Source organism: Danio rerio, chromosome 15 (assembly GCF_052040795.2).
Source record: "Danio rerio strain M-AB ecotype USA chromosome 15, GRCz13ab, whole genome shotgun sequence".
NCBI classification, from domain to species: domain Eukaryota; kingdom Metazoa; phylum Chordata; class Actinopteri; order Cypriniformes; family Danionidae; genus Danio; species Danio rerio.
Window position 1 is genome coordinate 5,360,137 of NC_141035.1, and position 24,846 is coordinate 5,384,982.

General features: G+C 34.9%; 8 protein-coding genes across 11 annotated transcripts in view; 1 reads left to right on the forward strand and 7 right to left on the reverse strand.

Annotated features, from left to right (window-relative positions):
* The window catches only part of brwd1 (bromodomain and WD repeat domain containing 1), a 1,114,631-nt gene that overhangs the window by 395,097 nt on the left and 694,688 nt on the right, over window positions 1-24,846 (reverse strand). The window lies entirely within an intron of this gene.
* The window catches only part of phkg1a (phosphorylase kinase, gamma 1a (muscle)), an 831,529-nt gene that overhangs the window by 262,466 nt on the left and 544,217 nt on the right, over window positions 1-24,846 (reverse strand). The window lies entirely within an intron of this gene.
* The window catches only part of mxf (myxovirus (influenza virus) resistance F), a 250,465-nt gene that overhangs the window by 118,401 nt on the left and 107,218 nt on the right, over window positions 1-24,846 (forward strand). The gene's annotated exons all lie outside the window — the stretch shown is intronic.
* arrb1 (arrestin, beta 1) overlaps window positions 1-24,846 on the reverse strand; it is a 348,576-nt gene that overhangs the window by 47,062 nt on the left and 276,668 nt on the right. The gene's annotated exons all lie outside the window — the stretch shown is intronic.
* On the reverse strand, window positions 3,437-4,369 carry or64e1 (odorant receptor, family 64, subfamily E, member 1). The gene is given in 1 exon segment (NM_001128419.1): window positions 3,437-4,369. A coding segment is annotated over 1 exon segment (933 nt).
* or64g1 (odorant receptor, family 64, subfamily G, member 1) lies at window positions 7,687-10,199 on the reverse strand. The gene is made up of 2 exons (XM_087283662.1): window positions 10,181-10,199; window positions 7,687-9,996 (listed from the first exon to the last, which is right to left on the reverse strand). Exon 2 carries the CDS (start codon window positions 9,975-9,977, stop codon window positions 9,060-9,062), a length of 918 nt encoding a protein of 305 aa, XP_087139788.1. The 5' UTR covers window positions 9,978-9,996; window positions 10,181-10,199; the 3' UTR covers window positions 7,687-9,059.
* Window positions 12,355-18,705, reverse strand: or64f1 (odorant receptor, family 64, subfamily F, member 1). Of its 2 annotated transcripts, XM_087282277.1 has the most exons (2): window positions 15,966-18,705; window positions 12,355-13,264 (listed from the first exon to the last, which is right to left on the reverse strand). In XM_087282277.1, exon 1 carries the CDS (start codon window positions 17,838-17,840, stop codon window positions 16,920-16,922), a length of 921 nt encoding a protein of 306 aa, XP_087138403.1. In that variant the 5' UTR covers window positions 17,841-18,705; the 3' UTR covers window positions 12,355-13,264; window positions 15,966-16,919.
* On the reverse strand, window positions 21,899-23,453 carry or64c1 (odorant receptor, family 64, subfamily C, member 1). The gene has a single exon (NM_131143.3). The coding sequence runs from the start codon at window positions 23,418-23,420 to the stop codon at window positions 22,500-22,502; it is 921 nt and encodes a 306-aa protein (NP_571218.3). The 5' UTR covers window positions 23,421-23,453; the 3' UTR covers window positions 21,899-22,499.

Below are 24,846 nucleotides of genomic sequence, written 5' to 3' on the forward strand. Positions count from 1 at the left end.
CAGCAATGTTGACAGTTGCGCAGCAAACCCCGACAGTTTAACTTACCTGACTAATGATTTAGCAGCAGAAATTGTATCTCCTATGTCCGGAGCACTGTCGGCTTTGGATAACTTGGCAATGTCAAGTTCATAGCGCAGGACCATATTAATTACATGATCAATGCAGTCCAATCTCTGTTATGGCTGCAGAGCTAATTTAATATTTGCCCGCACATCGGTCACCCAATTTTGCTGAGAGAAGAAGTGTCAAGGCCAAACTTTGTCACCAGTAGTTTCAATATCTCCCCTCTAATATTTTCTCTCGTCTTTGCCTCTTCTAAAGAGAACATTGTAGTTGTCATGGGTTTTATTCATGAGTTCCATATCCTCGCCTATAAAATGGCATGATTGTCAAATAACAAATTTTTCGATAATCCTCTGTCCACATGTCTGTGGTCGTTGCGACAGTGCCATCCTACAACAAAGTCCTAAGTGTCTGGGCTAAAGCTTGCCTCTTTTCTTCTCCCACGTCAGTGCATTTCTTCGCAATTGTCACACGGTGGGGTATAACAGAGTTTACGGGAACCCTCTCATACGCAGCCCCGACATTAAATAGTTCTTGCGCCAGCTTTTTAACCCCCTCGCCATTTGCGATATTAAAAGACGCATGATAGTTGATAGTATTACACGTCAGACGTGCACATTCACATGTTATTTAAATTGAAACTATTCAAATAGCGCTCTGTGGCATGGCAACAATATGAACAGTCATGAGTCTTGGCTGGGTGACGTGGACAGCCGTTGATTTGCAAATTCTAAAATGCATATCGCAGAGCGGCGCCAAGCGGCGCTTCTGGTGTGCGACCTGCTTTACGATCTTACGATCTCAAACCTAATTATCCCTCTACCTCATGCATTATTATAAACCTGTAACATAATATTTGACTGTTTTTCTTTTAATAAAATGGCTTAACTTGAAGTGCTGTAAAAAAAAAATTGGAAAAAAATATTTTTTAAGGTACTTTATGATAGGTTGCCATATATATATAATTAATATATATATATATTTTTTTGTTGTTGGAAATAATTTAATTGGTGTTGCAGCATTATGAGCTTTAACACAGAACTTATAAATTACCCCTTATACATACTTTATCACAACTCATATTCCAACAACTTTCATTTATTATATTCTTTTTTGCTGAATATTATTGAAATCCATCATTATATTGTATTATCATATATATATATATATATATATATATATATATATATATATATATATATATATATATATATATATATATATACAACATACAGTAAATTTAACTATTTTCTGCAGTAAATATTATAACAAATAGATAACAAGTCTAGTATATCCAGATGCATCAGAACAATGTCGCTACTAGCAAACAATGTTTATATATATTATGAGCCAACTTATCTGATCTGTCTCTATCAAATGTCCAGTCTGCATCCTTCTCATGGTCACTAAAACCCATCTCACCCTCACTTTCATCTGCAGAAAGAGCCAGTTCTGTCCTTTTCTTCTTTAAATTACCATAGAATATGGTGGTGCTCGCTAATAGACTGTTCCCTGTATTGATATCTATTCAAATGTAGTATTGCCATTACAACTAGATTTAATCCATAAAATGTCATTAACATGTGACTAATCAACATTATATTACTTCCATTCATGTTGTTATTGTTACAACTTAAAAGTTCACAGCTGACCTTGCTAGCTAGCTAACCCATTGCAATATTGCATGTTCCACTATTGCACAGTGTTGCCATTTCGTAAGACACATATTTGATCCCTTTACAGAAAAACTAATTTAATTTAAAGCATTTTGAGTGGTGAATATGTCATCACAACTTACTGGACGTGATGTTTCAGATTTTTTTGTGGATCTAAAATAATTTGATCCTTTGTTTTTATTGACGTTTACATTTGCATTTAGCAACTACTCACAATAAACTACATATTTCTGACGTCTGTCAGAAATCGCGCTACAGAAAAACTGGATGTCATGTGACTTAACCAAAGCACATCACTGACTGCTCTAAAGTCTTCTCTTTCCAACAACAACAAAAAAAAATAAATAATAATTTGTTGGTCTTAAAGAAACAGTGGCAGGGAAATGAACATGAGTATTATGTTACCATTTGGTTACGCCGTGCAGTAGAAGGTTATAATTTAGGTCGTGAAATATGTGAATTAAAATGTAGGTTTAAAAAAACATATTTAAATTTATACCATTTAATGGACACAAAAAATGTACTTCAACATATAAAGTGGTTTTTGCTATTGGAAACAGGTTTGTTGAGCCTATTTGGCTCACTCATTCAGAACTCAAATGACAATGCATGTCTATACAATACAGTATATATATATATATATATATATATATATATATATATATATATATATATATATATATATATATATATATATATATATATATATATATATATATATATATATATATATATATATATATATATATATATATATTTTTTTTTTTTTTTTTTTTTTTCTCATAAGGAGCTGAGCCCCCCCTAAAATGAAAATCCTAAAATCGCCCCTACATGCTAGTTACATGATTGCTCTATACTGCAGTCATGTGCTGCACGTGTATGCAGGGGTAATGCTGCTGAGCAAACTATACAGCTGACAAGTCAGGAAAACTGACCCTGTAGATGCTGTTACACACAACCACTGAATTAGGAAAGTTTTATCTCACACTTGAACTGCATTTGACAGAACTTATGGTTAACACTTCAATATAAAAGAAAAAGAGAAGGGACTGAAATCAGGTCAGTGTTTTGCTGACACATGCACAATATCCGTCAATATGTGTGATACTCTTGGTGTGTTGTCTCGTAAGCACTGCTTTGTCTACATAAAGTGAACAGTTTGAGAGGGATTCTCTGTTTCTCTCTAATTTCTATCAACCTGCTATATGATATTTTGCTACAAGAACACATATTGCAGGGTTATGCAAAGCCTGGGCAAGGCAGCCCAGGAAGAGGATTTACAAAGTTCATCTTCATTTCTATAATGCATTTACAATGTAGATTGTGTCAAAGCAGCTTAAGAAAGAAGTTCTAGTAAATTGAAACTGCATCTATGCAGTTCTGCATCTATACACTATGGCCAGTTTAGCTTATTCAATTCACCCACAGCACATGTGTTTTGACAGGAGGAAACCAGGAGGAAATCCACAGGTAGAACACGCAAACTCTACACAGAAATACCAACTGAACCAGGCCTTTTCATGTCGCCCATATTAATTTAATGTGTCATAAATATGAAGTACATTAACATCTCTGATAATTCAAAATAATATATATTGAAATTCATGTACACTGTAGCATGAAAGGCATATAATGCTTGGGTTATTTTCTCAAAGCTGCCATATTATTGCATTATTATTTTTTTTTACAGCCAAACCTACACCTTGAGTAATCTACATGGATACCTTGCTGAGGCAAATATTTTTCTGCGAATATCTGACAAACCTAAACCATAAACAAGTGGATTGAGGATGGGTGGTATTAAAAGAAACTCCAGTGATAGAAAAACTGACAACCCTACAGACATGTTTAGATTGACAACTCGACTCAAAGTAATCTCAGATATGACTGAAACTGAAACATTTATAAGCACCACTATGTGTGGAACACACGTTTGAAAAGATTTTCTTGTGAACTGTGATGAACTTCTTCGACAAATGATTAGGATTTTCACATAAGAATATATAATTAAACTTAAAGGAATGATTACAGTTGTTATCAGCATATATAAGCCCATGATATTAATAATAATGCTATTTACACAAGAGAGCTTGACAACTTCATAGTTTTGGCAGTACACTTTCCATAGTTTGTTGCCACACATTTTCAGCCCTGAAGTAAAAACAGCAATAACACCAATACAAAGCATTGAATATGCCCAGTTTAAAAGAAATAAAAGAGCCAGGAGCCTTGGAGTAATTATGTTGTGATATTGTAGAGGCTTACTAATTGCAACAAATCTGTCAAGAGCCATTAGCATTAATATTGTATTCTCATTTGTTATGTATGAGTAAATGACAAATGATTGTAAGCCGCATGCTTCACGGGAGATTAAGTGTGTATCAGACAACAAGTCAGTCAGAACTCTTGGAAAAAAGCCAGCTGTTCCATACACAGAGTTAACAGACAAGCAGGAAATCAGAATGTACATAGGCTGGTGTAATGTACGGCCACAAAATACAGTAATAATAATGACAGCATTGAATAATATAATAACACAGTACAGAATCAGTCCTGTAGTGAACAAAGCATATCTTATATACCCAAGATTTTCAAACAACATGAAGTAAAAGTATGTTCCATTATCCATTTTCACACAAGCAAATGATAACCTCTTTGATCTGAGGACAGGAGCAGACAAAGTTCAACACTTTAAAAAACAATACTTTAGTTTAAATATGATCTCATAAGCTTTACTTCAAATTATACATTGTTATCATTGTATCAATACAATTCAAATTGTCATCACTGCATTATTAAAAAAATTTAAAGTAAATTATAGCGCTTCTTCTGTTGTAGAAGAACTCCCTCCTATGCATACTAGCCTTTTTATAGCATCTAACTTGTCTCAGGAGGCCCCTCTCACTTAGTTTGCATAAAGAACACAGATTTCTTCTACACTTGCTTCAGAATGAACATTTGGGAAACACATCTAGCAACTACAGTACAGTAAAACAACTGATATTTGTGATTTAAATAAATATTGTGTGTGTGTGTTGGTGGAGTAGCTGATGTTCTGAAGAAAGACTAGTTCACAAATTTGATTTAAAAAATGATTAAAACAATCATTAGACTGTATTGTACTTACATAAATATAACAGTTTTAAACTGGTATACTGACTAGTATATTAAAATCAGCACATACATCTATGTTTGAATTTATACTGTATTAGATTTTCCTTTTCTGTTCTTACTGAATCTACAATAAAGTTTTATGTAAAATTTGATATTATTGTTTGAGTCCTATCATTTTCTCTACTGTCTGGATCATATTGACGCATTGTTTTGCAGCTGTATGTTGCCAGTCTGATTCTGTTTCTGTTCTGTTTCTGAAAACCTTTTAAAGCCAAACATATTTTAATAATCCATAGATGAAAGATCAGGTGTTATTTATAAAGGACACAAACCGCTGTGCGCTGTACTTCAACATATAAAGTGGCTTTTATTGCAGTAAACAGACATGTTGAGCCTATTTGGCTCATTCAGAACTCAAATGACTATGCATGTCTATACAAAAGAGGTACAGTAAAATACTGATACTTTAGCAGACAGCCCTACCATATTAGTCAAACATTTTAAGTGTATTACTATTATAGTATTTAAGTGTATTACTATTAAATTACTATTGCTATTATAGTATTTAAGTGTATTACTATATATATATATATATATATATATATATATATATATATATATATATATATATATATATGTATATATATAATAGTAATAGACTTAAAATGTTTGGCGCGTTTGCATTGATTAACATGTAAATCACTCGCGCTTGACGCGCATTCCGCGTCTGGTGTGAACGCAGCATAAAAGCCTCGGCCATTTCGCGAGGGGCGCGCGCAGTCAGCCGAGGTGCGCGATGCGGTGCTAGGCGCGAGTACAATTTCAGCTTGAGAATGAAGCAGCACGATGCTGACAGAACAACACAAACACGAGTACAAGAGCGTGCGTCCAAGGCACGCAAAGCCCGCGCGGCCGCATCAAGCAGGAGTGCGCGCGTAAATAGCCGCGTGAACATTTGAGTTTACTCGCTTCATTCGCGCGTGAAATCCGCTTCATTCGCGTGTCAAAAAATCTAAATGGCTAACATGGATTTTATGAAGAAAATAACAGTGTTTGTGTACTTTATGAAGGCTGAAAAACAGCGTCGATACGTTTAGAACCGTGTCTGAGTCCACTACATGCTTTCAGAGATGCATCCAGCTGTGTGAGCTTATAAACTCCTCCGAAAACTGAACCTGGATCACGGAGGCTTTCAGCGTTGCTTCTGACTGAGCCAAGCCCAGTTTGATGACTTGTTGTCGGTGTCGCCTGAAGGATTTCCCCCAGGACACCATCAACAGGTTCTATCTAGGTTCTAAACAGGTTAACGCGGCACGAATGTCCGCTGAAGTTCAGATTTTTTAACTCAAGAGATTCGCGCGAAACGCATGTTAAGTGCGTCAAACGCGCAAAACTCTTAATTCGTCCCGCGCCATTCGCGCATATCACGCTATTCGCACAGCGCCATTCGCGTCGCAGGATGTCTATTCGCGCGTTTGCATTGACTTAACATGTAAATCAATCACGCTTGACGTGCATTCTGCGTCCGGTGTGAACGCGGCATGACACTAGGGCATGCACGCCTCCCACCAGTGCCGATATACAGCCATATCGCACTGCTACGAGTGTAATACTGCTCATTTATATTATTAATAATAGTATTTATTATTTATATTATAGCTGAGCCCCCCTAAAATTGAAATCTCACAATTGCCCCTTTTTTTACATCCTTACCAGCACTCTATTTTAATGATCTAAGCGCAAGGTCTAAATTTTACTTGTACGTCTAAAGCACAAATGCACTAGAGCGTGTCTAAATCACTTTTGCTATTTTATGGACTGAACAATATGTCCGGTGCTCCTCGTGCATGGTCTTAAAGTATTGTGCTTATTCTTTTAATGAGTTATGAGTGTACATTAAAGGGCCATGAAACCCCCTCGTTTCAGCAGTGTGTTTTCACACCTCTACTTTGGAAAAAGTCAGAAAAGTGGGCGTGTCCAGCTCTGTTTAGGGGGGAGTGTCGGAGGAAGAAAAGCGGCTTGGTATGGGAGTGTCTATTTGGGCGCGCTGACTTTCAGAGTCAAAACACACGCCCACAGCGGACAATGTGACTGTGTTTACATGGACATCTCTAGTCGAATTATTTGCCAAATTATTCAATGGTGGACTTTAACTGCAGTTTGGCTCTTTCATTCAGGGAATTCATTCATGTCCCTCCCGACAAACGAAATATTTTATTCGAGGATCTGCTCTAAGCGTGTATTTTTCATGCAGTGTTTGATACCGCACGGCGAATGAGAGAAAAAAAAACCTCCGCATTTCCCGGAAACTTAGATACACACGGCAGGTAGCGTCAGAAAGCCACGTGTGTTATTCCGGTCACAAAATCCAACACGAGGTTATAGTTTGGTTGTAACTGTTAGTGCTAACTTGTTTACACTCGGTGCAATAGTTTGTTTGATACGAATAAAATACGAACTGAATAAACAAAGAGCACTGGTCGCTCACTTACCAAATCTGTAGAGACAGGACAATCACCAGCAACTAGAGCCGCGTCTTTATTTAGAGGAGACTACAATCTGGATCTCAGCGTTTGCAGATGAGAACAGCTCTCAGGTAAACAATAATCCTCCTTAGACACGTAAATTATTGTTGTCGAGCGTCGCGTACACTGTTAATCCACGCGTGAGTCTGCGCTCTCACAGAGACAAAATGAAAACGAAACTTAACTGCAGCAAACTATAAAAGCAACACTTCACGCTTGTTTTGCCAACACAACGTGGCGTCTTCGCCGTCTACACTGTGACAGTAATGAATATTAATGAAGTTGCACAATAGAGCGCGCTGATTGGTTTGAATCAAGCCTTACTCATGCATTAATGCATCACACTGTAAGACGTAATAAGACTCACTCTGGCACAGACGTCCAGTCTGCACGCTGGAATACACGCTATTATGTCATGACCGTGACGCAGCTTCAAAAATTCGTTTCAAACCGGAAGTACGAATTTGCTTGAAATAACGCAAAAACAACCAATTTACACTTTTTAGTGAAATATAGGTGTCCTAATAGTGTTTTTAGCAGTGTGGGACACATATACGACTGTCAACAGCTCAAAAAATGTGTTTTGGTGTTTCGTGACCCTTTAAGGAAGCATTCAGGAAAAAAAGAAAACACCAGCGAAGAAACACCTCACTGCCAGATAGTGTTTCAGAAGTGTTATTACAGAGGAACACATACAGCGTGTAGAAGTATAAATGCACAGCAACATGCAAAGCTTGCACTGTCACGCCAATCACTCGACACAGAAGTATAAACCAGGCTTTAGGGGTGAACCAGAAAATCCAGAGGTAACTCCACACAGAAATGCCTCCTGCTGGGACTCATACTAGTGACCTTCTTGCTGTAAGGTGATAGTGCAAGCCACTGAGAAAAATAAAACGAAGAAAAGGACATTCTAAACATATAAAAAGCATGCACAGACAACTCTGGCATGATAGGCCTTTTAAAGATAAAGTTTCAGTTTCCCCTTGAACAAGGATTTTTTTAACACAAAGAGGATCCTAACAGAAAGAGCTAGACTAAGGGATAGTTACAAATCAATTGATTCTCTTCACATATACTCATATTATTCCTTATTCCACATATGAAAAAGTAGAGTCACGTGTCAGCCAGAGCAAATGTTAGAGGGAAAAACTACATATGAGCTAAGAAAGTAATATTTTTGTTGCTTAGTCTGTGTCGATATTTGGTGAGCAAATTAATGGCTATAATACTATTTAGAAAGCTATTTAGAGCATAATTGTGATCTTTATTTCTAAACATTGGCTACTCTGAATGTAGGTTTGAGTTTGGTAAATAGAGAACACATTATGTTTTTATTGTAACTGATTTATTCAATTCATCTTTATTTCTATAGTGCTTTTTACAATGTACTGTGCCAAAGCAGACATAAAAAAGAAAAGAGACTAAAAAGCATCAGTATTTCAGACTGTGGAGCATTCCAGCATACAGTATGTGGCAAATTAGTTTAATATGCTTATTAACACATTAATTCAATGTGACATAAGGATAAAGAGCATTTACATTTCTGACACATTTAAATGTTCTACCTTGAAATTCATAAATAGTATGAAAAGCATGGTGTTATAAAGCTTGTTTTTTTTACCTAAAACCAGAGTATTATTGCATTTAATTTTACAGCCAAGCTAAAACTTGTATAATCTACCTGCATACATTTCTGAGGCAAATATTTTTCTTCCGAATATCTGACAGACTTAACCCATAAACAAGTGGGTTGAGGATGGGTGGTATTAAAAGAAACTCCAGTGATATAAAAACTGACATCCCTACAGACATGTTTAGATTGACAACTCGACTCAAAGTAATCTCAGATACGACAGAAACTGAGAAGTTTAAAAGCACCACTATGTGTGGAACACACGTTTGAAAAGATTTTCTCATGAACTGCGGTGAACTTCTTCGACAAATGATTAAAATTTTCACATAAGAATATATAATTAAACTTAAAGGAATGATTACAGTTGTTATCAGCACATACAAGCCCATAATATTAATAATAATGTTATTTACACAAGAGAGCTTGACAACTTCATAGTTGTGGCAGTACACTTTCCATAGTTTGTTTCCACACATTTTCAGTTCTAGAGTAAAAACAGCAACAACACCAATACAAAGCATTGAATATGCCCAGTTTAAAAGAAATAAAAGAGCCAGGAACCTTGGAGTAATTATGTTGTGATATTGCAGAGGCTTACTAATTGCAGCAAATCTGTCAAGTGCCATTAGCATTAATATTGTATTCTCATTTGTTATGTATGAGTTAATTACAATAGATTGTAAGATGCATGCTTCACGAGAGATTGAGTGTGTATCAGACAGCAAGTCTATCAGAACTCTTGGAAAAAAGCCAGCTGTTCCATACACAGAGTTAACAGATAGACAGGAAATCAGAATGTACATAGGCTGGTGTAAAGTGCGGCCCTGAAATATAGTAATAATAATTACAGCATTGAAAAGTATGATAACACAGTACAGGATCAGTCCTGAAGTGAACAAAGCATATCTTATATAACCAAGATTTTCAAACAACATGAAGTAAAAGTATGTTCCATTATCCATTTTCACACAAGCAAATGATCTGAGGAAGAGAGCAGACAAAGTTCAACACCTTAAAAATCAATACTTTAGTTTAAATATGATCTTTTAAGCTTTAGTTTATATTGTATATATTAATGTTGTCTTAAGACAGCCATTATTATCATTATGAATACAATAATTTAAATGATCATCACTGTTTTATCAAAGAATTTAAGGGACATTACAGTAGTTCTTCTGTTGCTGATGAACTCACTCCTGTGCATACTCGCATTTTTATAGTATCTATCTTGTCTCAGGAGGCCCCTTTCACTTAGTTTGCATTAAAGGGCACCTATGACGAAAATCAACTTTTGAAAGCTGTTTGGACAGAACTGTGTGTAGGTATAATGTGTCCACTGTCACAATGGAGTGATAGAACCAAGTCAAAAATAACTCTCTTTTTTATTTACTAACGTTAAAATAGGATTCAAATACCTGAAATTTTAAGACCCACCACGATGTGACTTATGCTGCGTTCACACCCGACACGGTACGCTGAAACACTAATATTTTCTTCATAAAATCCATATTAGCCATTTAGCAACAAAGCTAGAGTCACGTGATTTAAACGTGATTTATCCATGTGTTCCGCTTCTGGTGTGAACGCAGCATTAGGATTGCAGTATTCTCTGCCCAACGAATTGATTGACTGCCCCATATGAACATGTCTTCATAGTCGCGTGTATAAGCATATCCAAGACATGACTTGCAAAGGAACTGGGATTAAAAGATCTGTTCAACTCTCTATGATCAGCTGCACCTCAGGAATGAGTTTTAAGTTTAAAATGTTTTTTAAAAAGTGCTGTTTGTAATAAAGAAAACACTATGTAATTCATCACCAGATACACATAGGGCTCTATTTTAATGCTCCAGTGTCAAAGTCTGAAGCATTGACGCCTCAATCATACGAGGCTTCAGTGTCAAAGTCAGCAATCTGCTACTGTCTGAGCTGATGTATTTGCAAACAGTGATCTGATTGGCTAGGTAGCAAGGTAAAACACTTAGGCTGTGTCTGAAACCGCATACTTCCATACTATATAGTACGCCTAAATCCGTATGCGAGCCAAGTAGTATGTCTGAATTCATAGAATTCGAAAATCAGTATGCGAGAAGTACCCGGATGACTTATTACTTCCAGCGAGATTCTGAAGTGTGCATCCATGAGATAATTCATAAATAGGAGTGAAGCAATGCAACTGATGCAGGTAGGACACATGACCATAACAAAACGGCAGATGTAGTACGTCCGAATTCCATTCATACTTCCCACATTCATACTGTATAGAACGTACTTTCCTATTGGCCGAGTAGTACATTTAAATTCAAATGCAGTACCTATCGAGTAGTAGGCGGTTTGGGACGCAGCCTCAGCTTTTTCAGCACAGAGTTCATGCTAGCAGTTAGCGTTAGCTGCTAGCTCGGTTAGGTGTGGGTTTGTTTACGCTAGTCTGTGATTACGCTTGCTTTGAATTTTAGCTGGAAGCTCTGTTTTGCTTTTGCAGGCTGACCATTGCAAAGACCACGCATGCACGACATGAATGGGGTTGCAAGGAGCGGTGTCAAATAGAATTTAGCAAAAATTCATCCATAAATTGGCATGCGCATCACAGACTGGGGTGTTACCTGAACTTTTTTACAAATACATAAAACAAATACTCAGTTATGCTTTTAGCTATTATTTAAAACAGGGAGATAGCTTGTTGAATTGCCAATGGAACATGCACTGGCAATCAATTTATAGCCAGGGGCAGATTGGCCATCTGGCAATTCTGGCAAATGCCAGAAGAAGGGCCGAACCACTTTTTAAATGTGGACGGGTGAGTAAAAAAAAAAAAATAAAATAAAATAAAATAAATAAATATATATATATATATATATATATATATATATATATATATATATATATATATATATATATATATATATTTTTTTTTTTTTTAATATAATTTTTTTTTAATATAGAATTATGTATTGTTTTTACATGGAGGCAGCTTTTATCTCTTGCAACATGTGAATATAATGATGATGATGATGATGATGATAATAATGATAATAGTAATAATAATAATAATAATAAATGTTAAGCATTTGGCTCAATCGGTGATGGCCGGCTAGTATTGAGATGGGCCGACCCATCAGAGGTTACACGTTGGTGGACGTAATCAATATCTGGCAAGAATAGGCTTGTTTGAGATCCGCCTCACCTTGACTGCATTGTAGACGAGAGCCGGCGACTGCAGTAAGAGGGAGAAAAAAATACATCAGAACAGAAGTCGGACACTGCCCGAATCTTGCTGTTTTGCTGCCTGGAAATGTCACCAGTGGCAGAGATCGTGGTCACGTTTGTTTTATTTTTTTTATCACAGATGAATCACAGATGACCCCAGGAAAAAAATAGTATGGTAACTTATAGTAAATTTGATAGTGTTTTTGAAGATTTTTTTTCAGTATTGAGTTATGTGTATTGTTGTGATACCATAGCAACTATAGAATTTAAATAGGCTTTTTTATAATAGGAATCAAAACACTACAGTATTCCTATAAATTACTATAGTATTTTTTATGTGAGAATGGATGCAACTGAAATATCGTTGTTTTTCAAAAAGATGGTCACAATCACAAAAGATGAACCACAGGTTTTAAGAAATCTAACTTGGCAAAAACTATAAATTAAGTAGCTATAGCGAGATGTTTTTGAGTGACAGGTCATGACAAATGTTTGTTTATTTGTTTTGCTTGGGACTATTCTTGTCCCTAGAATTTGGCATTTTATTGAACAAGTGGTCCATTTCTATTGTAATTTCACACTTTCTATAGAAGACATTAGAAGCTATAAAGGGACAGCACACGGACTCTACAAGATTCACAGATTATTTTTTATTTAGTTTTTACTTTATGTATACATTTTTTATAAACGGGTTGTTTTTGTTCCAGTCACATACATAAATGTTTAAATATCTATTACATATGGTACTGCTTATAATATTTTACCATCTGTACACCAATATAAGTAGTGAATGTGCATGTCCATGGGTGGGGCTGTGTTGGTGTGGTATTGTGGGCTGGTGTGGCTACAGTGCCAGGGCTGAATTTTTGTCCCATTCCACCCCAGCTATTCACCTTATTCTCCGCCGACGAGCGGGCGCAGCCATTTGAATCTTTTTGGCTCGAAACTTCCAGTCTCATTCACTTCCATTCATTTTTAGACATTAAAAACGGTTTGTTTCGCTGTTTTATGTTGCAAACTGATATTTTCTTATTATATTATTCTACTTGGCAGGGGCGCAACTGCACATTTACTCAGATGTATGCGAGTTCAAGTTTTGCGCCCCCCCCCCTCCCCCTCCCCCTCCCATATTAATTTCCTCATCAACATGTCGAAGTTCTGAACGCAACTGAAATAGTATGAAGTAGTAAAAGTATAATTACATTAAGCATGCTAAGTCACAAAGAATTACATCTCATCCCTTCCCAAATTTCTTCTTAATTCCATTTTCCTCACCAAATGATTATAGCACCTTGACATGTCTTGTTTTTGTTCTTTTTGTACATTTGTCAAAACAAAATGATAAATATGGGAGTCATAAAGAGCAAAAGAACTTAAAAATGCAATAACTTGCATATAAAATGCATATTCACATGCATATGTGAAAGGTGTAAGGTCTGTCTTCGCATGAACAATAAACTGCTATCACACCTTTTACAAAGTGAAATAAAAAAGACTGTACAATGTTTAGTTAAAAAAATAGAGACAAACTGCCTGAAATGTTTTATTTGATCAAAATGTTTTAGGCAAACTTTTTGGGAACTAAATTGAACTAGTTTTAAGCAAAGAAAGTTACCAAAATGCCTGATGTATCAATATGATACATAATAAATTTAGAAAAAACATGTATATGGTATAAAAATGGATCTTGATGGGATTAATAAACATGACAGTTCCAAAAAATGCGAATATTCTGACTATTTGTTCGTGTCAGTTTTAACAGGGTTAAGAAGTTATAATTATAATTAAATTATAATTAGGAATCTAAAATTTATATAGGGGAATTTTTTAATCCAAGTATTATTTTCTATTTTGTCTAAAATATATTCAGTAGGCCCACACGGAGTCTACATGCGCAGACATCTGCAGTTTTCTACAGATTTTTAGCCCATCATTGAGTCTATGTATTTACTTGTGTAAATTTGTGTACATTTATATTTACTCAGTATTTAAATTAATTTCACTAATATTATTGTGATATAATAATAGTAATATTAAAATGTTCATATGATTTATTTACAATACAGTTGGTAAAGTAGTATTTTCTGCCTGTAATTCTTAGCAGAAATAGCAAAAAATGTTTGCAGATTCTGTCTGGCCCTAATATTTAGGGTTGTAGCCTACTTTTAAACATACATTTTGTGTAATCCCTTTTATTTTTGCAAAATAATTAATTAGTAATAATAAAGAAAAATTTTCAGATTACTCATACCTTTTGAGCTCAACTGTAAGTATGATTTGACAGTTTATTTTGATAAAACTTTTACATGAACTTTACACACGGATGTGTGACTGCATGTTATTGTTTTCAATTATTATGAATTAAAATGTGTGTGCCAACGTATGCAATTCATACCTATAAACCCTCTCGTTTTTGCCATATTAATTCTACCATATTTTATCATTCTATCCGCTCTTCCGTGTGTGTATTTTCCCGTATTTCTTCTGCCTTTGTAATGTTTCTATGAAAAGTGAAAGTAGCAGCTGCACAGAGCCGATCTCAAATGTGATGCAAGAACTGTTTAAGAAAAATAAGCTTTCACATTATTTTGGATTAACAGCACGTTAAAATTAATGTAAAAACGGCAGCGTTCACGTCCTTTCTAGTAAAGCTTTGTGCGTCTATTGCCGACCTTATGCAGCCCCTGAATCCATATAACGGTACTGAGTGACGGACGCGCTCCATAGTGATAAAGACGGCTTCTATACACGCGATTTGAAGATGAATGAAAGCGCATACTTTAAGATTCAGGTGTGTAAATAGACAAATACACAATAATATGTAAACATGTTTTATTTGAAACACAAGTAATATTATCTTAAATTAGCATAAACAAAACAAATGTTTTCATTGCATTCTTAAAGTCAGATTCACACCTCTGTTATCAAACAAAACAGAGGATCAAACTAAATTCATTTTTGCTCTTTTGTAAATAACTATAGTAGGCTAACTGTAATCAATATTTAAATGCAGTAAATAAAAAATGTTCTCTTTTGAAGTTGACGGTCCATAAATCTACTACTATCAAAAGCGTTTACCATAAAGTTAACTTTACACCAGCTCATCATGGCTTTAGCCTATAGAATTATAGTGTTTTTCGCATACTATACAGGATGCAAATATGCGATTTCGGACGCAGTTAGGTGTGGCCGTGCGTCACTGCTCCCTGCCTGGACAAAACCACCTCGCCTGCATTTATTTTAAGTAAAAGCCCATGCATGCAGTGACTGAGTGGCGATAATGAATAATTAATGATATGGCTGCCCGTCGCTCCCAAAAACATTAGAAGTTGATTAAACGTATGGTAATAATAGTGTGGGTTAAGCTTACCAATCCCTTATTATCCAATTTGTCATGGCAGTTTTCATTTTAAGGCATTGTTTGTTCTCTTTTTGTTTTCTATTTCGCGCTCCACGTCTCTTTACTTTTCTCTCCATTTTGAACATGTGACTGTAACCGAGGAACGGATCAATCAAATGGTCAAAGAAGAGGGAGGGGTGGTATAATTTTTTTATTCAATAAAATACAATTTTATATTTATATAAAATGCAGGATAAATATTTTTAATCAAAATATGTATTTATATGTATAAAAAATTTATAATTATAAGAAAAAATTTAAAAATAGTTTTGGCACAATGGCGCCCCCCCATGTGTGGCGCCCCTATGCGCCGCATATACTGCATACCCCCTTTTTGCGCCACTGCTACTTGGTCTGTACAGTCAGGCAAACATTTGTTTGTAGAGCAAATAGTTTGACTGTTTTCTGTCAATTATTATTCCTAGTTATTTCTCCTATAGGCGACTGAGTCGGAAGTTTTAAAACAATCGCGAAACAGGCGCACCTCCGCATTTTAGAATAAGGTCAATAGCTATATAGATGGAACACAGTTTGTTTAGAAACTGAGGGACAAGCTCAGTCCTTGCCTTATAGAAATATGAGATCTCAAAATCAGCATTTATTTGGTCATAAATCTTATTATATAATGTTAAATCTTACCTGGTTGAAATCATAATAGACTATGGGGTGAATTGTAGTTTTACACTCCTCTTTGAAACTGAAGACATATAAAGAAAAGTAAGAAAAAAGACAACTATCCTCATCTCCCACTATTCCACACTTTTGGCAATGCGAAAAGCAAGACCTCTTGCTTTGACTCAATAACCTTAAACATCTAGCAGATATGTCAACAGTCTCAAGTTCAGATAAATATGTGCCAGGCCAAATACAAAGACCATAATTATAACCTTTATTTTTAAACACACCCTAAATGTAGTCTTGGATTTTTGAAATAGAAAAATAATTAGAGAACACATTATGTTTTATATTGTAACTGATTCATTCAATTAAGTTGATGCTTGTATCTGTAGCACTTTTTTACAATCTAGACTGTGCCAAAGCAGACAAAGAAGAGAGACTAAAAAGCCATAACAATATTTCAGATTGTTGGCCATTCCAGCATCATGCAGTTTATTTTAATATGCCTGTTAACGTAATAATTCAATATGCCACAACGATAAATAACATTAACATTTCTGATACTTATGAAATTCATATAAAGTATCAAAGGCATGACATTATGAAGCTTGGATTGTTTTCCCAAAGCTACAGTATTACCACATTTACTTTCTTTTACAGCTAAACTAGTTTGTGTAATCTACTTGGTTAAATTTCTGAGGCAAATATTTTTCTTCCGAATATCTGACAGACTTAACCCATAAACAAGTGGATTGAGGATGGGTGGTATTAAAAGAAACTCCAGTGATATAAAAACTGACAACCCCACAGAAATGTTAAGATTGACAACTCGACTCAAAGTAATCTCAGATATGACAGAAACTGAGAAATTTAAAAGCACCACTATGTGTGGAACACACGTTTGAAAAGATTTTCTTTTGAACTGCGGTGAACTTCTTCGACAAATGATTAGGATTTTCACATAAGAATATATAATTAAACTTAAAGGAATGATTACAGTTGTTGCCAGCACATACAAGCCTATAATGTTAACAATAATGCTATTTACACAAGAGAGCTTGGCAATTTCATAGTTGTGGCAGAAAACTTTCCATAGTTTGTTGCCACACAATTTCAGCCCTGCAGTAAAAATAGCAGCAATAACACCAATACAAAGCACTGAATATGCCCAGTTTGAAAGATATAAAACAGTCAGAAACCTCTTTGTAATTATGTTGTGGTATTGTAGAGGCTTACTAATTGCAACAAATCTGTCAAACGCCATTAGCATTAAGATTGTATTCTCATTTGTTATGTATGTATAAATGACAAAAGATTGTAAGAAGCATGCTTCACGAGAGATTGAGTGCATATCAGACAGCAAGTCTATCAGAACTCTTGGAAAAAAGCCAGCTGTTCCATACACAGAGTTAACAGACAAGCAGGAAATCAGAATGTACATAGGCTGGTGTAATGTGCGGTTCCAAAATATAGTAATAATAATGACAGCATTGAATAATATAATAACACAGTACAGAATCAGTCCTGAAGTGAACAAAGCATATCTTATATACCCGAGATTTTCAAAAAACATGAAGTAAAAGTATGTTCCATTATCCATTTTCACACAAGCAAATGATAACTTCTTTGATCTGAGGACGAGAGCAGACACCTTAAAGATCAATACTTCAGCTTAAATATGATCTTTTAAGCTTTAGTTCATATTTTTAAAATTCCTGTTGTCTTAAAGCAGTATTATCACATTATTATGCTTGTATCCATGCAGTTAAAATAATCATCACTGCATTATCAAAAAATCTGAAGGAAGTTGCAGTAGCACTTCTGTTACCGAAGAACTCACACCTATGCATACTAGCATTTTTATAGTATCTAACTTGTCTCAGGAGGCCCCTTTCACTTATTTTGCATAAACTCAAAATGATCATTTGGGAAACATATCTAGCAACTGCAGTACAGTAAATCACAACTGACATTTGTGATTTAAGCAAATATTTTGTGTGTTGGTGGAGTGGCTGATGTTCTGAAGAAAGACTAGTTCACAAATTGATGGCCATTGTGGAGAATGATTAAAACAATCATTAGATTGTATTATACTGACATTAAAGTAACAGTTTTGTTTAGGCTAGTATACTGGCTAGTATATTAAAATCGGCACGTAAACCTATGTTTGGATTTATACTGTATAAGATTTTTCTTTTCTTTTCTTACTGCATTTACAATAAATGTTTATATATAAATTGATATTATTGTTTGAGTCACATCATTTTCTGTATTGTATGTTGCCAGCCTGATTAAGGCCAGGCAGATAGACGGATATCTGGCCTGCAACATATCTGGCCCAAATACCAAGCCAGATGTCAGCAAGATTTGTCTGATAGTGTCTGTGCCAGATTTGGGCCACATAAGGCCATCATTTTTTAACAGGGAGTGGGCCTGATCTAAATGTATGTTTCAGTTTCTAGTGTATGTGCACTGATTTTTGCCAGAGGACCCAGGTGTATAGTGAGCGGGAACATATACCAGGTTTTGGTATCTGAGTAATGTAATTTGGATTTTACACTCGCAATATCAGATTCCAAATAAAAAATTCAATGTATTTCGTTATGTTTAGATTCTGGACTTTGAACCATGTTGAACATTGGGAAGTAATTAATGCATTAGTAAAAATAAAGTGTACAGTGTGTCTGGAATGTATTCATAATTCTTCTTTTTTTTTACAGACTTCTTAATCCAAAAACATTACAGAAATTATTTTTTCTCAAATTTCGTGGCGCAGTAGGTAGTGCTGTCGCCTCACAGCAAGAAGGTCGCTGGTTCAAGCCTCAGCTGGGTCAGTTGGCATTTCTGTGTGGAGTTTGCATGTTCTTCCAGTGTTGGCGTGGGTTTCCTCTGGGTGCTTCGGTTTCCCACACAGTCCAAAGACATGAGCTATAGATGAATTGGGCAAGCTAAATTGTTCGTAGTGTATGTCCTGGGGCTTCATGTATGAAGATTTGTGTTGAAATCATACTAAAACATTTGATTCGGCGTACGCAGTGTTTCATACATCTGAATTTTTTACTGTGTATGCACATTTACAGCTTTGTGTGTACGCAGTAAAAAATTCAGATTTATGAAACACTGCGTACGCCGAATCACAAGCATATTCTCTTTGTACATCCGAATGAACGTGAAACTGAGCACACGTGCACGAACGCAGAACCCCTCCCGGCCTCCTCCCCCGTATGAGTATGCTAATGACTCTACTTTGGCAAAGAACCCAACGAAAAAGCAATGGCAAAAGCAAGCAAGAAGAGAAACTTTGAACAGAATGTGAATTGGAGGTGCTGCTTTCGGAGGTAGACCGGAGAAAAGCGGTGTTATTTGCAAGTTTGTCCTCCGGAATTAATAACAAAAGAAAAAAATAGAGTGGGAGAGTTTAGCTGATGCGGTTAATGCAGTGGGGTCTGAACATCGCACTGAGTGGATTAAAAAAGAAATAGTGTGATGGAAAGGTATAAAATTTTGTGGTGTCTTTAACAGCGTAAGTGGCGTAGCTCATAATACTCATGGCAACATGTTGTGACATGTTCGAGAATGAACTCGATGCAAATCCAGCGTCTGATGAACTCATTCTTCTTTTTTCCCTCACTACATATCAGATTTTGCGCACTCTTTATCTTGAGAAAGACAAGTAGGAATCATTAATAAGTCTGTGCAATATATTTTATTTGCACATTTATTGAATGGAAATGTTTCTGATTCAAGTATGCATATGCGTCTTCAGATGGCACCTTTATAGCAATGTGCGTGCAGTAGATCGCTCCGATTAAATTGGTCAAACCGGCGACCGCTGCAAATTGCGCTTTAATGTTTGGCTGGTCAACTGCATGGTATGGAAACCTTATATACCTGCTAGACATGCGGATGAACCCATCTCATACAGCTGCCATTACATGACTCAAAGACACTTTGTAGTGAGCAACTTAACACAACTGCCTCTAGGTGTCGCCAATGGAAATAAAACAGACACACTCAAGAAATCATTGTCATTTTGGCTATTCAAATGTAAAATTAATGTAAACGCAAGACAAAAACTATTTAAATTTTAAATATAATTGTTTATTAGAATTAAAATTCAAAATATAATTGTTTAATAGAATTTTTGTTTAACTTGTAACACAGATTTCTTCATGTAAACAACATACCCACAATAAACCATCAAGATGCTGGCTTGACAGCCATATTTATTAAAGGAATTAAAACACAGGCATGTTAATGACATTTAAATTTCAAAACAACCAATGCCAATAAAGAAAACATTGATTTCCATGTTGGATTCTAAGTGGACTGCAAAAAAATGGCAAAATACAGGAATTACATATGGAAAATTAAAAATTATAATAATAATAAACTATAGAATACAGATTCAACATGCATGATCACGTTCATCAAATTTGCTTAAACTAAGCGTCCTAAAGTATTACTGTATTTCACAAGGATTCTGACACAACAACGCAAAGCATACGCTTTCGTTGCGTTTATTAAGGAAACACACTAAACTTGGAGGGCTCATGCTGAAAGGCAGAGTAATGCCCTGTCTTTGACAGCTCGCGACTTCACCAGAGACTTTCTGAGTACATTCATAAAAAGACAATATAAACAAAATACACTATAAGACAAATACTCCGATTTTTAATATGATTAAGATTATACTTCTACCGTGTTGCCTAAGCAGTGATTTTATTACCTTAAAGGAACACGAGTCACGAAATGCGGAGGATTTTCTTTCTGTTCGCCATGCGGTATCAACTTACAACAGAAGTCGAAAGTTAAAAATGAAACACCCGAAATTGCATGAAACTCTGGATAACCTGTGATGCAACTAATTGTTTTATACTGAAACTTGCCTTCAAAAAGTGCTTCCTTGGTCTTATCCACATTCCTTGCATGTTAAACACACGTCCACCACAACAGGAAGTAAAAAAAAAACCTGCAACTGCGTTAATTGCGTCAATTTTTTTAACGAGTTAAATGTTTAAAATTAATCACATTCGTTTACACGTTAATTTTGACAACGCTAATATATATATATATATATATATATATATATATATATATATATATATATATATATATATATATATATATATATATATATTTATTTTTTTCTCCAATTTCTGTTTAACCGAGATATTTTTTCAACACATTTCTGACCATAATAGTTTTAATAACTCATCTCTAATAACTGATTTCTTTTATCTTTCCCATGATGACAGTAAATATTATTTCAGTAGATATTTTTCAAGACACTTCTATACAGCTTAAAGTGACATTTAAAGGCTTTAATAGGTTAATTAGGTTAACTAGACAGGTTAGAGTAATTAGGCAAGTTATTGTATGATGGTGGGTTGTTCTGGAGACTATTAAAAAAATATAGCTTAAAGAGGCTAATAATTTTAATGGTTTATAAAAAAAATTAAATTTATATTATATTATTCTGGTCTAAATAAAACAAACAAGACTTTCTCCAAAAGAAAAAATATTATCAGACATACTGTGAAAATTTCCTTGCTCTGTTAAACATCATTTGGGAAATATTTAAAAAACAAAAACAAAATTAAAAGTGGGCGAATATTTCTGACTTCAACTGTATACACAAACTGCTTGGGAGCAAAGTCAACAAATCATTTTTATTGACAACGGTTTTTACAAATTATCAGTTTCATTTTAGAGTACAGGGAGACATGTTAACCACACAGATATGAGAAACTGTCTGTTTTACAATATTGAGTGTTAAGTTGATATAACAAAGAGCTACATTAAACGATGGCATGCAATTTCAATCTAGATTTCTCTAAACCAAAAGCCCCTATTCTGTGAGATTTAAAAGTACAACAGTAATATATTAATAATATAAAGTTATTGTCACACTTTATTTCAAGGTCAAATTATCACTATTGACAAGCCGATAACCAAGACTTAACTAATACTACTAATTGTCTGCTTATTAATAAGGTAATAGTAAAGTAGTGTTTGGGTTTAGTTATAGGATAGGATTAGCGATGTAGTATAATAATAGTACTAATGGATGGTCAATGCCTCCATGATATTAATGAAATAAGCCAGTAGATAAATAAACAAATGTGTAAGTTCTCTTACTCTTGCAATTACTATATCATATCAAATACAGTAATATGACATAATGTAACATGAAAGACATGACTTTTATGACAATGTGCAACATGTACTGCACCTAAAAAACAAACAAAAAAAGGTTTCAAAATTTCAATGGTTTTATAAGGCTGATCATTTTTTTGCGAATATCAGGCAGGTTAAAGGCGTAAATAAGGGGGTTGAGTACAGGTGGTATAATGAGAAACTCAAGTGAAAGAAAAACTGACAGACCTACAGGAATTTGTAAATTCACAACCCGACTCAAAGTGATATCAGACGTAATAGCAATTGTGAAATTCAAAAGGATCACTATGTGTGGAATACAGGTTTGAAAAGCTTTGCCTTTGAACTGTGCTGAGCTTCTCTGACAAATTATAAGAATTTTCACATAGGATAGTAATATTGAAATTATTGGGATGACAGAAGTTGTTATTAATGTAAACAAGCCAAAAGCATTATTGATTACAATGTTGTCACAAGAAAGCTTGACTATTTCATATGTATGGCAGTATAGCTTAAATAGTTTGTTACCACACATTTTTAGATTAGTAGTTAAAAGTGAACCAACACCAATCAAAGTCATTGGAACAGTCAGATTTGTAACTATTAAACAAGCAAGAAACCTTGGTCTAACTATGCTGTGGTAATGTAAAGGTTTACAAATTGCAACATATCTGTCAAACGCCATTAACATTAATATTGAGAACTCATTTGCTGCATATGTGAAAATGACAAAACACTGGAAAATGCATGCTTCACGAGAGATTGAGTGTGTTTCAGACAGCAAGTCTGACAGAACTCTTGGGAAAAAGCCAGCTGTCCCAAATAAAGAGTTGATAGACAAGCATGAAATCAGAATGTACATAGGCTTGTGTAATGTCCTTTCCAGAAACACCGCAAGCATAATAAGGACATTAAATAATATTATAACAAAGTACAGAGTAAATCCCAAAATGAAGAGAGCATATCTTATGTACCCTAGATTTTCAAACCACATGAAGTTAAAATTGGTATTGTTTTCCATTTTCTTATGGCAACAACATTTTCCATCAATGACCTGAAGAAGAACATTTAGAAAAATAGGCAATTAACTATAGTGTCACAAATAAAAGAAAGCTATAAGGTTACATTTGTTACATCAGTGAATGCATTAGATATAACAGTGAACAATTTACACCATATAATCATTTTGGAGACATTTCTTATCACATTTCTACATAAAATAACAGTTGATGACAAAATAAGCATTACTTACAACATAAACATTACATCAGCAGACAACTTATACATTATTTTCAACATTACACATATTAAACGCACATTAAAAGAGTTAAATACCTTCTGTGATACGTGAACATTGTTTTTTTTTTTTTATTGCAAGGAAAAATCTGTGTTTGTACAGAACTGTGAGTCTCCAGAATCCTAGAGATTTTATAGCATCATAACATGTCTCAGGAGGTTCTCGTCTTTTGCATAAGACGCAGGCACCAATAAGATTTGATTTGCATTATATGACATTACATGATATTTTACATGTTTTAAAGTTCACAGGGCTTGTCAAATGTGAGGGAAAAAATCTAAGTTTATTGTTTGTACAACTTAACCTCTTGTGTGTGTTATCTCTTGTGCAAACCTCTTAGGAATAAAAATAATTGTTTAAACAGACAGTGAACCCAAAAACACACGAATGCAGCTAAAATGAATAAAAGTAAAAATTTGAAGAATTAAGACAAATTGCTGTATGTTAAAGATCATAGTTAAACATGCATTGTTTACATTTTTTGTCAAATGAAGAAAGGTTAGAACAAATTTTATGTTCATAAAAACAATGTTTCACCATATGTGGGTACAATAACAAATACAAATTAAAACTGCAAGCAGCGATGAAAGGGACCTCGCACCCGGGCTCACTGCCACCCGGTGGCCCTAAGATGACAGAGAAGAGCAAACAATATTAATTTAAGCCAATACATATAAAAAAACCTGAGAAAAATCACAGATTTATGCCAAACTTCCTCCTCAAGATTGGCATGTAAATGTCTTCAGGAGAAGAATCTTATCAACCATGTGAATTTTTAGGCAGATCGGAGATTGTGTGACTGAGTTATAAGTAATTTCCTATTGCCAGCAGGTGGCGCTATGACTCTGACTCATAATTGGCATGTAGATATCTCCAGGAGAGGAATTTAATCAACCATGTGACGTTTCAGGCTGGTCAGACATTGTGTGGCTGAGTAATAAGCCAAACTTCCTACTGTCACCAGGTGGCGCTATGACTGTGACTTAATATTGGCATGTAGATGTCTTCAGGAGATGAATCTCATCTAACCTGTGTATTTTCAGGCAGATTGGACATTGTTTGTCTGAGTTATAGGTAATTGCCTGTTGCCAGCAGGTGGTGCTATAACTGTAACTGGATATTGGCATGTAAACATGTTCAGGTTACGACT